The sequence below is a fragment of the Monomorium pharaonis genome, chromosome 2, assembly GCF_013373865.1.
Source record: "Monomorium pharaonis isolate MP-MQ-018 chromosome 2, ASM1337386v2, whole genome shotgun sequence".
Lineage (NCBI taxonomy): Eukaryota > Metazoa > Arthropoda > Insecta > Hymenoptera > Formicidae > Monomorium > Monomorium pharaonis.
Window position 1 is genome coordinate 11,838,003 of NC_050468.1, and position 18,318 is coordinate 11,856,320.

Sequence of the window (18,318 nt, forward strand, 5' to 3'; positions counted from 1 at the left end):
ATTTATAATATTTTGGCACTATAAAGTAAGTAGTATATTGAATACATATTAACTTAGTGTATATACAGTCTAATCTTTTAATTAAATTTTACGTTTGCATCTTAATAAAATAATATGCATTAAGTTTTGGTTGCCTACAATGTAGGCTCTACATTCCCGATTGCCTATAGCTTCGTTTGCACACACAAAAATAAAGTGCAAAAGTACGATTGCACACGACATTATTGCGCACATACACTTGATACTATTACACACATATATATTGCACACATGCACATTATTCATATGACACTATTGCGCACATGCACTCTGTAAGCAGAAGGGAGGTGTTGGTGGACCTCGTTTTGCGTGGAAAGTCGCAAACCCATGTAGTGCAGTACAAACGTGGATGTCGTTTCGATGTGTATGAGCGCAATAGTATCATGTGTGCAATATACATGTGCACAATAATTTCATGTATGCAATCGTACTTTTGCACTTTAATTGTTTTCGTGTGCGTAAACGAAGCTGTAGGCAATCGGGAATTTCTGCAAAATTTGTGTGCAAACGAAGCTGTAGGCAATTGGGACCACTCCGTTATTTATATTAATACGGAAAATAATAAAAATATTGAAATGTTTGTTATTGCAGTGAGTAATAAAATTCTATTTTGAAAGAATATATTTATTCATTTATTTTCAAAAATTATAAAATCAAATGTTAGATTACATTTTGCAATATAAGATATATATTTATAAAATTTAATTACTTACATATTTATAACATTTAATAATATTCATCATTAACAAAATAAATAATTTCATATGTTAATAAAATATACAATAATATAGTGATATATTAAATTTTAGTAACCGTGATACTATTACTTAAACAATAAACTTTCGCTGCATAAATTTTCAAATATTAAGGAATGTTGGAAATTCATGAGTTAAATAGCTTTCTATCGTTTCCATTTTACTATTATTACTTACAAGTGGAAATGAGCTTTCAATATTTTCCAACGATATTTCTGAATAATTTGTATTGTTATAATATATTTGATCAATATTCAAAGGACTACTTTGGAATTCTATATCCTGATAATCTGGTAAATTTAAAATTTCATTACAATTTGTTCCAAATTGATCAATGAGTTCATTAGCAGCAGGTAACAATTCCGAGTTGTTAGCGATTTCTACAGTGAGCACTTGTCCCGTGTTTACGTCTACTAATGAAAGAACTTGTGGAATAGAATCGACAATAGATAAATTTGTAAGTTCCAATGACAAGTTTGGACATTCAGAGGCTTCCTCTGAAGGATTTAACAATTGTTGTATTTGTAGTTGCGAATTGTCATTTATAGTCTGTTTATCTTCATTTGTAATTGAATAATCTCTCTCTTTATTCTTTGGAATTAATTCGCGTCTTCTTCCAGTTTTTTGTTTATTAGTTTCCAATCTATTTGATTTATCTGGCACTGGCACAAGATTTCCATCCTTTGTTTTCATGAGCTTTACTACCTTGAAATTAAAACAAAGTATATATGCAGACTGTTCGATAACGAGAGAAAATTTAAAGAATGACTATAAATAATAAAATAAGATAAAAATGTGTAATAAAATTGTGATTATAACTTTATTTTTTATATTTTATAATTTATATAATTTATTGTCTAAATATTCACATGCTTTAAACACCATATATGTAAATATTTAAACATAATTAAAAAAACCAAGTCTTAATTATATTAGTCTTGGTTTTTGTATTATCTAGAATCACTCCTTAAATTTTCTCCCATCTGTTTTCTTCCACTGAATATCCTATACATGTAAAATATTTTCAGTAAAATATCAAGAATTATTTTTTACCTTTTTCTTTTTTTCCAATGTAATTCTATGACAAGTTTCCATGTGACGAGTGAGATGATGCGAACGCTTGAACGCGGTGCTACATTGCGTACAAGCAAATGGCCTATGTTGTTCGTGCGATAACTTATGTCTTTTCAATAAACTATTTCTCTTAAATGCCTTGCCACATTTCTCGCAAATGAATTGCCGCTCTTTACTGTGAATGTAAAGTACATGATCCTTCAAGATGCTGACACTGGTGAACGTTTTACCACAATGTTCACACACGACATTTCGCTCTTCTACATGCAATTGTTTGTGCCTATCTAAATCTGTCCTTCTGGCACACTGAAACGTACAACCATACATATTACAGGCAAATCGCTTTGCGCCTTTGTGAATGCGTCTGATATGTTGATCTAGAGCTCTTTGCGTGATTAACTTTTTCGAACAAATTGCACAAGAAAATATTGCCTGTATAGATATTTCTCTATTGACTTTATTAAGATGCAACGCGGACTCCAAATGTCGAAAATAGTCATCTTTTTTTATGAACGTATGTCTACAAGCGGCACAAAAATATGGACCTGTAAAATGTTATTATATTATTATATTATTAAATAGTAATGAAATAAGTTGATTTTTGTTCCTTAATATAATATAATTGGAGGATTTGCAAAAATATAACAAAACCCCATTTTTTTAATCATTAAATTAAATCATTTTCTACTAATAGCATCTGTCGTGAAGAATTGTACTCTGGGGAGAATCAAACGAGAAATATAATTTAAAATGGATAAATAAAAATATGGTATCTTCGCGAGAATCAAATTACATTGTTTCTTTTTTCTTTTAAATGGATCCATAAAATATTGAAATAAAAAATTTTGTTTTTATATCTATTATATAATTATATATTTTTTAGAAAAAAAAAAATTTATATTACAATGAACGGTTTAAAGAGTTTTTCTTTGTTTCTTGAAAAATTTACTTTTTGAAATAAATTGTAAATTACTATTGGCTCTAACGAATAAATCAATAAATAAATTACTTGTACAAGCCTTTGCAGTTATTTTTTAAACTTGTTTGGATTTATAGAAAATCCTTCAATTTATAATAATGTTAATATTCACCATTTGTCGATTCTTGTTCGCTTAATTTTGAAACGTGAACTGCCCTAAAATGTTCATGCGCCTTTTTCTTCGACGCAAAAGTAATATCGCAGTGTGCACACTTATAATTATCATGATTCTGAATATGGGACAAATATGTTTGCTCAGTACTGAACGTTTGCAAACATTGCTGGCACTTGAACTGTCTTTTCTTGCAGTGTTTCTCTTTGTGCTCTTTTTCATCCATATCTATATTTATCATATCTCCACATTCCGAGCACACCTTGCCATTCTGATAGCTATGTTTTGCTCTATGACGGTTTAGTAGGGCGCGTTTAGGGAAACTTTTTGGACACATGTCACATAAATGAGAATGTCTGACCGCGCGTTCTCCATGTGCGCGAAATAGATGGATCTCCAGATGCTTTCGTCTGGCGAATTTTTCATTACAGTGAGGACAATTATTTTTCAGGTGACCCTCCAAATGACGATCCAAGTGTCTTTTGTATCGGAATGTCATTAAGCATTGTCCACACCTTTGAATCTGTTCATTTCCATTTGATAACTCTAAATTATCAATTTTTATTTCATATTTTAACTCTGATGTAACGTTTTGATTTATACAATTATTGCTTTGATTTATGTGAAAAGTTGTATCTGTATTATTTTCTGTGTTAAGTTTGACAGGACAATTGTAACTCTCTATTTTATGTTTTTCTAGACATTGATCTTTGTCAAATGCATAGAATTCATTGTTATTAATAGATGTTACACTATCCGATTCTTTGCTTGAATCATTTACAAAATTTGGAAAACTCATAGTATTGAAATATCGAATCGAATGTGAAACACTAACATCCATTGATCTGTCCTCTTTTGTTTTTTCCTCATTGCTCTTTGTGCAATTTGTGGACTCCTCATTATGTAGCAGTAAACTGTCGATTTTCATAAAATTGAAATCAATGTTATTCAAATTAATGTCGTCCAAGCCATCTCCTTGTAAACCAATGTCTTGTGTATTTGGAGTAGTTGCTAGAGTGACCTCAGAGTTTTTATTCTCGAGTGTCCCAATGCAATCTCTCAAATAATCATAGCTTTCAATTTCGTTGTTTTCTGTGCACACATTTGACATAGTATCCAGGGCCGAATAATCCTGAAAGATAGATAATATATAATATAAAAATTGCTAGATGACATCTAACGCACTAGTACGTTTCATAAATAATGTGATCAGATATTTTCTAATTTAAAGCAAGATAATTTTATATTGAAGGGGATAAATGTGTACAGATGTAGATAAACAAGAATATTTAATTTATTTTTAAAGAACAGTACAATTGCTTATATTTAATTAAAATTCTTATCTTAATCCTAAAGGTTTAATCCTAAAGTATTATCATGGATCAATTTTTAAATACTAATTTAATTTTTATTATTTAAATATTGATAGGTTAAAATAACATTTAAGATTTTATTTAGAATTTGTTTAAAATAATTAGTTCAGTTTATTCTAACATCTTGCAACTTGTATAAAGTAGAAAAATGTAAAAAACTTCAGAGTGTAAAAAAGTATCCTAATTTTGTAGGTGACGTTTCATCCAAGTGCTAATTCAAGTTTAGCACAATTTTTGTTATTAAAAGTTCAACAGTTTAAAATAGCATTTAATAAACTTTTTTCTTTTTTTGAATTTGATATGTGTTTAGTGTACCCTCAGGTCACTGCATAATTTGGCTATTTGAATAGTTTTTCTTGTATCTTCTTTTTCTTGCTTTTTTATTAAAATAAGGTTAGTTTTGTTATTCTGACATCTTATAAAGTAAAAAAGTATTAAAAAATTTTTTAATTTCGTGTTTAAATTCTTAATCCAGTATTAACGTAAAAAGATATGAGTAGCACTCTAAGATTAATAATAAAGCTTTACAACATACATAGATCTTTTGGTAATTTAAATCAAAATTAGATTTTTTATATCACAATACTGTTTAATCAGATTATAATTGAATGGACAATAGGATAATCATTTCGGAAAACTAAAGCTGTCCCGCCAAAAGTCATTCGGAAAAGTAATTTCTGTAGTCAACTTACCTGGCTGTCAAATAAACGTAGCGTCATCATTCCGGACTATTGAGTCTTAACAATCGATCTGATATTTGCACAAGAATATAATTGTTATGTAACACAGGAGACGGTACATTTAGTTTGTTAATTCGTTATATTGATTATTCATAAGATCATGCTTGCAAATTTCTCGAAATATTCGTAGAATATTAGATACGACGAATAACGCATAACTGCGCATAACCTAAAAAGTGCTGTGCAAAAAGCTGAAAATATTGATATACTGTAGATATACATGTCGCGCATGTATACTGGAAATACAAATTGAGTCGTTTCGTAACCAAAAAAATGAGAGAGTTAAAAAATATTAGATAATTCTAAATATTTAGATAATTATAGAGTTTTCAATTGCTAATTATGTAAGAAAAGTAGATCTAGTCTCAAAGTTCTAACTAATACAAATTCTAGAAATTATATTTACATGATCGTATATAACGGGGAAAAAATATTTTATGTGACAACAAAAAATTTACTCAAAATCAAAAGTACAGTTGTATTTTATAATTAAAAGTAAAAAAATAAATAAAAAATATTTTGAGAGAACGGTTCAAATCCGCAAGAGATCAGCAAAAGGATAAATATAATTTTTTCAAATATTTTATTCCATAAATATTTATCTTAAATTTCAATACGTATGTTTATTTTACTTAAATTATTATATGAGGAATAATAATTGCTATAAAATAAGACAATCCACATTTGTTAATTTGAAGCACAGAAAGTGCTGTAAGTGTCACAGGTACAGCATCGAGGTGTAGCTTCGGGTGCGTAAATTTCGAATTTCTTTCGCCTGCGTTCGTTATTCATCCGTCGAACGCGAGCACACCGGCGAGTCGAGCGAGTTGCAGTTTTACGCGAGCGTATTTTTTTCGCTTTGGTAGGAAGATATGTGTCTCTCGCGTGTTGGAATGCTGTGCAATGTATCGCGCGTTTATTGTGTTTCGACAATGCGTGCGCGATCGTAAATTCCTTGTTCATTTGCGAAAAGGATCGAGCCATGATGACGTAAACGTAAAGGACAAGAGATTTGATGGAGGAGACATCGAACGATGGCAGAGAAACTATACGGAGTGAGTGATTGTCATATTCATTCTTTCTTGAAGAATTAGTCTCAATATAGGATGTAAAATAAAACTCAATCTTGCTTTGCTAGAATCGCTTTCTAATTCGTATTGCATTATCATGTGACATGAATGATCTAACTTAAGCTTGCTTTAATATCCGCAAGATGACGTATCATTATTAAAACGGATCGAATCGATACTTGAACGTGATCGATTACGACTAGCCTTATTTTATTACGGGCCAATCTTTGTTATATAGTCAAAGGAGCCAACATTGAAAAATGTCGAATATAAATATTTATTTGTAAGTATTTATAATGTGAACGAAATTTTAATTATTTGCTTCGAAAAATGTTTTGCAATATATATTATATATATATATGTGTGTGTGTGTGTGTGTGTGTGTGTGTGTGTGTGTGTGTGTGTGTGTGTGTGTGTGTGTGTGTGTGTGTGTGTGTAAAATATATACATATAAAATATTTTAATATATATACATATATATAATTATTAAATATTATATATATTCTACTCATAATATTTTTTTTTAATCATTGTGTTAAAAAGTTACAATTTTCTAAATTTAAAGAATCGATGAGATTTACTTTTATCAAATATTGTAACGGTTTATTTCTGAAAAAAAATTTATTTTGGAACTCTTGCAGTTTTGCCTTTTCATTAAAAAATGAATGAACAAACATTCGAGTATCGATTACATGAGCGCGCAGCGGAAAGTATTTTTTGAGGAGAAAATACTTGACCAGAAGGAGTGACAGAAATATATTCAGTTTATTTCATATGCACCATCGTGTATTTCACATTTAGCTATTAGAACTCTTTTTTATAGATATTATAATTTTGAACGATACATTTACATATACGTCATAAACACATAAAGTTTTATGTTGGATTAACTCTTTCGGCAGAGGTACTTTCGACTCAAGGCCAGATGGCCAAATTTCTCGTAAAATTTGCGACAGCTTGATTCATTCGGCTTTGTATTTGCCATCATCTCGCATTCTATGCTTTGTGAACATGCGTCTGAACTTCCTTACAAGGCAAAGAATCTTACAAGCTATGATATGTATCTTTTTTGTGAGTGCAGTTCACAATGCCTTCTTAGTCCAGTTCCTTAGCCCGACTAATTAGATTAATAAGAGAAAGAAGATTTTCAGATAGAACAAAGACTTTTGATAAAATGTGTCTATATATATTCACATACATATATGTGTGTGTGTGTGTGTGTGTGTGTGTGTGTGTGTGTGTGTGTGTGTAAATAAATAAATAAATATATATATATATATATATATATATATATATACATACATACACACATGCATGTATACATATGCTGTTTATGAAATTATGTATTATATATATATATATATATATATATATATATATATATTATATATAAATATATATAAATAAGATATTTGCAGACAAGTATATATTGTTTTATACCTAACGAGAAGATGTATTCTACAACATATGCCATAAATAATTATGTGTTCAACATTATAAGAAAATTTCTTTCTACATGTTTATGGAATAATACAATTTTAATTTAAAATATTTATAAAACTTGTAATTAATTTCATACACCGTAAAATCAGATGGCATTGTACATGATAAAACAAGAAACAAGTATATAATTGAAAGGGTTTCAGCTTTAAAACATTTTATAATGAAATTTCATACTTCTTTTGGTAAGAGGAAAGTCATCAAGATTATAACATTGTAAATAAAATGTCATGTATTAATTATAATTAAAATTGTAAATTTATATGATTAGCTATCGATCCGCATTAATAAATAATTTTATATCTGCAATTTAAGATAAGAAAACTTTACGTTCAAAATTAATAAAATCTCAACAAATTCACTTGAAATTTTTACATACGTATGAACTTTACATACAACAGAGTGGATATGTAAATATGCGTGTATGTGTGTGTGTTTTGTGTGCGTGCATTATATATATATGATTTGATAGGTATACGCTCTCGAGAAAATATATGAATATTGTGTAAATACGTATATATAGAGCTTAGGTATACATATGGACAAAAGATAAAAATATATATATGTATATAATTCCAATAGGATAATATATCTTGTAATACACATTCATATTTTGTTGATATGTTCTTAAATGCATTAGGCATTTCGTATGATATGTTTTGAGTTCTTACACAGGTAGATTAACGTTTCGGAAAATATCGAGAGTAGAGGATAATATGTCTTCAGGGGACTCTTGACGATTGTAGCACCAGTGACATGGAAAGCAGCGGTTCGCCGAGAGCTTTTTTCTTTCAATAATGAGACAAAGAACAGATTATTCTACGCATACTCTGAGATTATACATTTTTGTTTGCTGTTGTTGTTGTGTTATTGTTGTATGCGAACGTGATTTCGGAAAACTCTTAACACTGCGTCCTCCCACGATTATGCTTAAAACATTGTATGATCGATCTCAAGTGTCGACGACAACGATTAATATTATAATGAAGTTTTTTCCACAGAGTAATATTTCACATAACAATAGCCACAGACAATATGCATCGTGTATTTAGTATTACGATTTCACTAGCATTACTACAATTAAGAGCGATTTCCGCAATATTATAACTCGACAGAGAGTGATTTCCGCGATTATGTTTTACAGAGCGATTTCCGCGATTTTTTAATAACTTCCTCTTCTTGGTACTTGCTTGGGATATCTTTTTTTTTTTAACAAACAATACACCTATATTTGCCATTAAGAGTTAAAATGTCTCCTCTTTTCCCTTCGTCTCTCATCATATATGTGTATATTTATATATAATGCTATGTCTCTGAGTATAAGGTAGCGAAGAAAATTTTCTCCCTCTTTGATATGTATTGTTTACAGTGTAATTAATCCTCCTACAGTCTAAAATGTATCGTTTTTCAACTCCATGACGTAGACTTAGATTACAATATACGAGTACAATATACACACTGATAGTGTGCGAAGTTTTTTTTTTTGGAGAAGGGTAGGAGTAAATGTATTCGACGTTAGAGAGTCGATTTAAACGTCTAAGTTATTCCTAAGGGTAAACTCGAAACATCGACCGAATTATAAGGTACTTGCGCCTCTTCCAGCTCTCTTCCCCCAGTAGAAAATACTTTTCTGCCATTAAAACCGTCTGAATGACACTTCGCGTTTCTTGCGACGTCCGCCGGACGACCATTCGTAAAGCACCAGAAAGAAAAATAAATACTTTGATCTGTGCGTTTGAATAATGAACGGGACGTGCAGTGGCGGACTTACGGATAACCGGTTTATCGGAGTCTCATTAGAGGCCTCCAGTCTTACTGACGGCTTTCTCAAATTATTGGGTTGACTTACGAGTGTTTGTACATGAAATGTTTCATATATTCAGCAATAAAATGGAAACCGTCATAATTGAAAATATGATTTGGCTCTGCTAGAAATGTTATTTCACTTATTTTATTTGGACTTTAATCCCGCCATTGCACGTGATTAACGATTTCTTTCGTCATATCCCGTTGGCATCCCGACTCATTGAAGTTTCTTGATCTCCAATTAAACATTTTTAGTCAATTCATTAACGGTAGCTCTGTTTCTTTCAGTTGCACTTTCTTCATTTTGTTGTTTTGTCAAGATTGCAAAATATTTTACAAACAAGTTCGAAGTTGTTTTGAGGAAAACAGCTTTTTAATCTCAAATTTAGGGTCTCTTTTAGAATTATTTGTCTGTTCTTTTAGATCTTGATTAGGCTTTCCATCTAATACATGTTTAAATACAAAAGCATTTCTTGCATATCATATTGTATATCACAATTTTGAAAATTCTAAGTAAATTTTAATACACACTTTGTAGTACATGTAGCGAAACTGTATGAAATTGCAGCTGAAAAGTACAGTCTCCCACAATTTTAATGATATTATCGTTCACGGTATCGACATTGAAGTTCTCACGTCATTGAGGGATACGGTATCATTATGTCTATCTATGGTCATAATTTATTGTTCTATTGCTTCGGAAATTCTCAAAAGATCGACTTTGTCAGTCAAAATATCTTACACAGACCAACATAACGAGATTGTCGTTGATTAATGGAATAAAATAATAATCAATGTTGACACTGCGACGATAAGAAAGACTCCACTTCTCTTCTTTGTGCACGCCTCTCTCTTTCTCTCACTTATTATATCTTATTTCTATAACCTTGACTTATCACGAGCAATAAAGTGCTCCACTAATCTCTCTCTACATTTCGAAAGAAAAACCCAACCGATAAACCGGTTAGATAATCCTTTTTCTCAAAACTGGTAATCGCCTACATGAAAGGGAGAAGATCTTTATTATTTTTTATTAATTGAAAAGTTTTAATTAATTAATAATTAATAAACTTTCAATTGGCGATTTGTTTCCACTTTTGCTTTGCCTTCATCAGAGATTCACAAGTGGAACCTGGGCAACATGTAATCATTGTACACGCATTTCCTTTCGTAGCAAGATTCTTACCTCTATATCATATTAAGAAACATCTTTGTCGAATGGCGCTTTTAAACATCAGCGCATTCATCTTTATCACGACTATACTAGCATGTCCCTTATCCCTAGAGACCTATAAGACGGCTTATTATGATATGTGTTATAGGTTTTTTTTTCAGTCGCGCTATATTCGAAGAAGAAATCTCTTCGAAGTAACATCTCCCCGAGTAACATTTAATTCAACTTTTTTGTCGCACGCTATTATACTTCCTGGTGTATCGTGGCATAGAGTAGAGTTAGGACTAGAAAGGAGATCGAGATAATGTCGAATCGACAGACTTAGACCTAGGTATCTTCACAACGACTAAAGGAGGATTTGATTTTCTCGTAGCTTATCTTATACTTCCCATTCGTCGTGAGTCGACGAGCGAGCGTTTAGGCGAACGGCATCCGCTTGAACAGACGGTTGCCCTGTCCGGTGATCCGTTTCTCGCCGGAAGTGTACTGGATCACGGACTTTATCTGATCCGTTGCCACCGGCCCGATGCAAACTAGGGGATCTTTGAAGTACGAGCAAACCTACCAAAATATTTTCACATAGTTATTACAATTATCGAATTATTGTTCTATTTAGCGATTATACTTGACATTAAAAAAAGTTATATTTGTAGATCAAGATGTTAAAAAAAAAAATGTTTTACCATGCGCACAACTTTGTTAAAGAGAAAATATTTCCATATAGTTATTACAATTATCAAAACTATTGTTTTATTTGGTGATTATACTTGACATTTAAAAAAGTTATATTTGTAGATCAAGATGTAAAAAAAAATGTTTTACCATGCGCACAACTTTGTTAAAGAGAAATAAAATTTTATAATAAATTTTAGACGTAATTACGCTTTATAATTATAATAGTTAGGTATTGTTACCTTTCTAGGAGTTTGCCGGTGTCGCCTTTGCAACTGACAGCATAGCCCACGGGTGATGTCACACTCGCTTGATATAGTGCACTCCTCATCTGTAAGTACGTAAAATATAATTTTCTTATGATCTTACAAAATATATATATATATATATATATATATATATATATATATATATATATACATATAAATATGAAACTATGGTTGCATTTTTTGCCACACACTTTCAGCATTAAAAACTTGTAATGTATGTAATCCCAAGTAGCACGTAAAGTTGTAAAACAGCTGTGATATTGTTGCAGTTTAAATTACAGCATTTTTTTCTAGCACAGCTACTGCCACAACATTATTATAACGTTTTGACAATGTTGTAGTAGTAAAAATGGGATAACATTTTTAGGTTTTCAAAATATTGCTGCTGTTATTTGACTGTTTAGCTATTTTGCTATAAACAAGTTATAATAACCTCTTCACAGTAAAATAGTGTCTGTCACAATGACTTCACAGCTATCAAAATAGCTGAAATAGCTGTTGCAGTATTTTGACATTTTTATTAGCTGTTGTAGCGCTTTTGCAGCTAAAAATAGCAAAATAGCATTTGCTGTAAATCAAAGCTGGCCGAACGTTATAACATTGTTATAACCACTTTTTTGCTGTCGCAGCTAATATAGTTAGACTGTGTTACTTGGGATGCGTGTAAACTTAGATTTTTAATATTAGCAGTGTATATCGAAACACGGTGTATATATGTTCTCTACTTCAAAAAACAAAATATACGTACTGTATAATTTGTTTGAACTGGTTGGCGGTTGACACGATTTTGTTTCGCGTCCAGGTATTTCGGAGCACATTAATCCAGTTTCGCAATCGGTATCCCGTCTGCAAAGCTCGCCTTGTTTCATACCAAAATCGTAGACGCATGTTCCAACAACTGGAATTTTATACTTATATGACTCTTGATTGTTTTCTTATCAAAAAGAATAAGAAATAGGATATTTTTATTAATTGAAAAGATTCAATCAAAAGGATTAGAAAAATTGTTAGAAAATCGTAGTTTAGTTTTGATAATTTTTTGTGGCAAATTACATAAATGTATGAAAGTAGAAGATAATTTGTTAATAGAAAATATTTTTTTCTATTTTATACATAGAAAAAAAGATTGTTTCGAGAATATCTTTGTTTTTGAAATAATAAATAATTAAAGTGAGATTACATAGCGTTAGATAGGTATAACTTGCTTATATGAAGACTTTTGTTTCATTAAGAGTAATATACTTTTATTATTCAATAATAATTTTCATATCAAAGAGAATAAATAGAATAGAAAATGACAATACCTTCAAATAATATCTTCAAAAATCAACATTTTTTAAAACATCATTACTATCAGAATAATTATATTGTGCTCTTCAGATGACTATAATATTATAATATCGAAAATAAAAATATAATATTCTGCTGATATAATCTAAGATTATCAAATTCTTAAAAAATGTTTCAATTATATGTATTATAAGCGAGAATTATCATTGTTTCATACATATAAGCAAGAAATTTTTTTAAACAAATAAGTTTTTTACTTGTATAAATATTCCTCAAAATTTTACTTTTGATATGTTTATTCAGTTTGTTATAAAAAATTGATTTTTGCGCAATTTTCAATCTTCCATTCCCCTTAATTAATAGAGATAAATTTTTAATTGGCATGTCCTCTTTTTTTACTTACCTCCATCGAGATTTACACAAATGGAACCCGGGCAACAGTGGTCATTGTACACGCATTTCCTCTCATAGCAAGGTTCTTCTGTTGGTTCGATTCCTTCGTACATACCACCCAATCCTTCCTGAAGATCCGACTGCTTTATTTAAAATATATAATTTATAAGACCCTAAATGCATTCTGTTTAGGAACACATACTATGGATTTTGAGTTTGCGAAATAATTTTGTTAGGAAAAACTGAGAAATAGGATGGTATGTGTAAAAAGATCTGCTTTTAAAAAATAATAAGTTACTTTTTAATTAAATAAAAAATAGTTGCTTTGTAATCTCTAAAAAATAGTAACCTATCGTTTTCTCCATTGATTTCAGTTTATTTACTCATCGATTCCCGTGTTATTCATATTCGTAATTTCGCTGAATTAATGTTATCAGTGTATCGCGTGATGCGCGATTTCTTTTACAGAGAGATCAAGTGTGAGTTGAATGATAATACATTCGATATCCTTTGGTTAGATTATTTTTTTTATATAAGATTTATTTTTGTATAATCTTTTTTAAAATATTTTACAAATTTTATTCTTTAAACAAATAAATATAAGCAAAATAACGGGGCCAATATAAAAACGTATAATATTAAAAAATGGATAGTTACGTGTATGTATATGTATATGAATATAAATTTGGAAATAATTTTATTAGATTGTCAAAATAAGGATCCTAGCTGATTATTAAAATGTCAAAACTTTTTGCAACATCGCTCATTATATTTGAACATCTCTCAAAATTATTTGATATTATATAAAAAACAATAAAAAGAATGTTATCAAGTCTGTATGTAGCTAAATTTTTAGACTTTAACAAAACTATTCTTTTTGTCTCCAAAAAAGTATAAGAAAAAGGTATCACTATATTTATATTTTTAATGAAATAAAACAATTTTATACGATCTAATTATATTCACAACGAAGAGAATTATTCGAACTTAATCTGAAGTAAATAGAATTGCAAATTGAAATGTGCACGGATATTGTCGGGTTCGAGTAATCCGGAAGTTATAGCCTCACTGCAGTTGAAACGCAGTAAAAGTTTTTATAGTAGCTGTAACTTTGCAAATATCGCGATGCGGGGGCGATTCTGCTCAATCTCCGGATCGCAATCTCACAGTTAATTCGCGGTCGAAGAAAAACGAAATAAATAAAAGGAGCCATTGGAGAATTCTTCTCGCGGTTGTACAAGTGCACGCGGCTCGAAAATGAAGTATCGATCGTGCGTGACCCGTATTGCGGCACGGTGCTAATTAAATCAAATAATAAAAAGTTCAAATGGCGACTAAAAAAAACTCATCAAGGGCATCTAAGCAAAATGAAGGATACTTCAAACTTTTATTCAATCTATGTCTTAAATATATGAAGAGCATTTGAAGGAATAAGAAAATTTTTTAACTTTGTTTGGTCTTCTAAATAATTAAAAGAAGTTTAGAAAGACGAATTTATAATAAACGGTTAAGGGAAAGATTTTTGAGCTTTTATTCTTGATGTCTAAGATATATTTAAAGAGCACTTGAAAGATAAAGATATTTTGACATCTAAAATATATGTGAAGAACATTTAGGAATGTATTTCACACGTCCTTACAGAATCTGCAAGACTGCAAAGACATCTTAAGATAAAATATAATGATCGCGGGGACACAAAAGCATTACTTTTTCAAGCAAGGTTTCTTAATACCTGAAGTAGTCCAGGACGGTTCATGAAACCACCGTGACCGCCGTAGCCGAGATTAGACAGCATTTCGGGACTGAAACGGTTGAAGAGCCCACCCCATGCCTCGACACCGATATACGCTGTGTTTGCCACAAACACTAGCGCTATTATCGCACACGCCTTCATGCCGTTGGAGATGTACTGATCTTCGGCGCTCTGTAATCATCCGAGGGAGAAAGGGTGTTCGTATCTCGTTAAAATCGATTTAAATTTCTTGGAGAGGCTCGACGTAACTACACATTATTGAAAAGTGAACATTAATTTACTACATATGATTGTACAAATATTTGTACAAATACGTTGTGCATATAATGATTCCAAAATGATCCAGAAAGAGAAAAAAATCTCTGAGTCTGAAATTTATTAAAGTATATTTTCTAAGCACGTGGAATTGATTGCCGACTTTACTGACAACGGTACCAGAATTCAGAAATTTCCAAGCACTCCGAATTTTTTTAATTTATCACTAGATTTATTTAAAAGTTTAATTTAATTCTTTTATCACACAAATTCTTTAACACTTTGAAAACATGGCTGACAATAATGTATTGAAATTAACTTTGTCTAAAAAAACTCTATGTGAAACTAAATTACGCTGCAGCTCGCAAAAGATAAGGATGAAAACAGAATATTTAAATTAGAAAACGGAAAAGGAATACATTATCGTTTAGATTGGAATGTGAATTTCGTTCGATTTTCTCTCCCTCGTATCTCTCGCAAGTATATTTTATTTCCGTGTTGTTTATATTGACTGTTTTGTTGCAAGCAGCGATCCGTAAGACGCAGTTAGCCGTTAGCATCGAACCTGTTTCACATGATGGCTTATCATATTAGATGCCGGTGATGTAATGCTTTTACTATTTTTCTCAGCGTGATCTTTTCACGGATGCTAAATACAGTTTCATGATGAAAAAGCGGTAAGAGCGTTCTTTACACAAGTTACAAGATGTCTATCACTTATTTATTTTTTTAATTTTTATTTCCTACGTCGCACCATTAGCAGAATTCACTAAAGGTTACTATAATAATGAATTGGAGGAAGCATGCATTGTCTTGAAAAAAAATGTACCTAAATTTGAAAAGTGAGCTAATGTCCCGAAAAGTAAAAATCCCGTAATTTAAGACTCGAAGCATTGTAAAATTCCCAAATTTTAGAGACATTAAACAAATTTTAATTTTTTGTTTAAAATAAATAGAAAAAATTATTTTGTTTGTTCAAACTATGTGTCTGTATATACGTGTGTGTGTGTGTGTGTGTGTGTGTGGGGGGGGGGGTGTGTTTGTAGAAATTGTTAATTATAAATTTAATTAAAGTTTTATTATAATTATAAAATAAATATAATTAGAATTTTTTACAAATATGTAATTGAATCTAATTTTTATACAATTGCAACTTTAATTAATTATAATTTAATTATAATTATTGAATATCAATGTTTAATTATATAATTTTTATATTTATTATACTTTAATTGTAGCTTTATATAATTAAAATTAAAATATAATTGAAATTAATTACAAATGTTCAATTTTTTAATATTATAATTTTTATAATTATAACTATAACTTATAACTTATAACTTATTTATCATAATATATTTACGCATTTTTACATATTAATGAACTTATTAATGTTTAAAAATCTTCAATAGGTAAACCATCATCCAGTCTATCGATGGTATAATAGAAAAGATTTATAAGACTCAATTTTCAGGACATTGTTGTCCCACGTCTTAAATTTTGGGATTTCGACTTTTCGGGACAATGCCTTGAGTCTTAAATTTTGGGATCTTGATTTTTCGGGACAATGTCTCGAGTCTTAAGTTTCGGGATTTTGACTTTTCGGGAAAATGCCTCGAGTTTTAAATTTCGGGATTTTGACTTTTCAGGATAATGTATCATGTTTTAAATTTTGGGATTTTTCCCAAGTTTTTCAGCACAATACATGTCTTCTGAATTGGACATACAGATGCGCGCGCGCAAACCGGTACATAATATTAAAACCATTACGTACTGATTTAATTTGAGTATAAAAGTCAAATACAAATATTTAGATAAAATGCCCAACGTATGTTTTACCAAACCATATAAATTGAAAATTGAGCGGGTTTAATTCGTTTATATATTTATATTAAACACATCGAATCGTGTACAATGGTTTTAATGTTCGCACCAGTATACACAAGCGCATTCAACTATAAGCGAATTCAATCAACGCGAATTCATTATAAGGTTCACTGTTGCTTAGTAAATTTTATTGTGCGATAGCAATCTATTGCAGTATTAATTAAGCCATTAATATTGAAACATTGAGGGCCGGTTGTTCTCTTCTTGGTAAATTTACCTATCAGATAAGTATGTGTCCATCTTTATTTCTTTTCCTAAATAAATAAAGACAAACATATATTTACCTGATAGATAAATTTAGAAGTTGGAACAACCAACCCTTAGAGAATCCTATATTTGTTCAATTTGAATATTCAAAATTAGAATTAGATATAATATGGTAGACATTTTTAGAGAGAAATATTTCACGTGTTAAAAGATTAAATGTCAACGTCAAATTGTTTATGAAAGAGCAAAAATAACGTAGTAATGAGTTACGCGCATATTCTAGTCAAGGACTAAAAGCAATTTACGATAGTATATGATACGAATTACATTAGGTCAATACTAGCAATAACCTCGAGTATATAATCGATAATTCTTATTTCATCAATCTCTCTCTTGTCTATTTTTGTTTGCGGTGAAAGTTATCACAATATTTAGTACATGTCATTTTATTTAAATAAGTTGTTAGATAAAATAGTATAAGTTTAATATACATTTCTATCAAGTTAAATTTAATTTCTGGTTTCTACAGCTCAAATTATCCTTTAATAATGAAACTAGTTGGATCAGAAACATATCTAAATACCGTTCATTTTAACATCAAATCAATCATAAATCGTTAGTTTACTCTTATTTTGACTCTATTTTAACATTTTAACGATCAGAAAAGACATATCTCAACATGTCAAGGAGAAGCTTCGAAAAATCTAACATACAATGTACTCTGGTCGTGTCTCGTCCTAAAACACTCGCGATACAATGCCTACAGCATCGTGACACTCTGAACGTCTAAATCACCCCTTCCAACGAACTTAAACCATGATTCACTTACGAAACGTTCTTGCGCCCTGGCTCAGCTTGCCTGGAACGCCTTTACACCTCGGCCGGGTAGGATTAGCTACCCCTCGATAGGTTCACACAAGTTCAACAAGTCCTCGATGGAGTTTGTTGGAGGACTGAGTCCGTGCTGCGC

At 30.5% G+C, this 18,318-nt stretch overlaps 2 protein-coding genes across 3 annotated transcripts; both read right to left on the reverse strand.

Moving 5' to 3' along the window:
• Positions 1 to 893: 893 nt before the first annotated feature.
• On the reverse strand, positions 894 to 5,456 carry LOC118644118 (zinc finger protein 431-like). The gene is made up of 4 exons (XM_036283213.1): positions 5,025 to 5,456; positions 2,960 to 4,091; positions 1,848 to 2,413; positions 894 to 1,499 (listed from the first exon to the last, which is right to left on the reverse strand). The coding sequence occupies exons 1-4, from the start codon at positions 5,052 to 5,054 to the stop codon at positions 897 to 899; spliced, it is 2,331 nt and encodes a 776-aa protein (XP_036139106.1). The 5' UTR covers positions 5,055 to 5,456; the 3' UTR covers positions 894 to 896.
• Positions 5,457 to 8,198: 2,742 nt separating this feature from the next.
• On the reverse strand, positions 8,199 to 18,315 carry LOC118644053 (ITG-like peptide). 2 transcript variants are annotated; one of them, XM_036283218.1, is made up of 6 exons: positions 18,178 to 18,315; positions 14,979 to 15,170; positions 13,257 to 13,386; positions 12,312 to 12,461; positions 11,537 to 11,625; positions 8,199 to 11,183 (listed from the first exon to the last, which is right to left on the reverse strand). In XM_036283218.1, exons 2-6 carry the CDS (start codon positions 15,138 to 15,140, stop codon positions 11,040 to 11,042), a joined length of 675 nt encoding a protein of 224 aa, XP_036139111.1. In that variant the 5' UTR covers positions 15,141 to 15,170; positions 18,178 to 18,315; the 3' UTR covers positions 8,199 to 11,039. The 2 variants fall into 2 exon arrangements, with proteins under 2 accessions (XP_036139111.1, XP_036139110.1); XM_036283217.1 differs by having other exon boundaries at positions 13,257 to 13,389.
• Between the last annotated feature and the right edge of the window lie 3 nt (positions 18,316 to 18,318).

Bases quoted from the DNA above. Each gene is read 5' to 3' on its own strand.
- LOC118644053 (XM_036283217.1), bottom strand. From the start codon at position 15,140: ATGAAGGCGTGTGCGATAATAGCGCTAGTGTTTGTGGCAAACACAGCG. The intron at 12,462-13,256 runs GTAAGTAAAAAA...ATAAAATTCCAG, and splicing joins TTGTGTAAATCTCGATGGAG to TTGTTGGAACATGCGTCTAC. The intron at 11,184-11,536 runs GTAACAATACCT...ATATTTTGGTAG, and splicing joins ACCGGCAAACTCCTAGAAAG to GTTTGCTCGTACTTCAAAGA.
- LOC118644118 (XM_036283213.1), bottom strand. From the start codon at position 5,054: ATGATGACGCTACGTTTATTTGACAGCCAG. The intron at 4,092-5,024 runs GTAAGTTGACTA...TCTATCTTTCAG, and splicing joins TACGTTTATTTGACAGCCAG to GATTATTCGGCCCTGGATAC. The intron at 2,414-2,959 runs GTGAATATTAAC...AACATTTTACAG, and splicing joins CGAACAAGAATCGACAAATG to GTCCATATTTTTGTGCCGCT.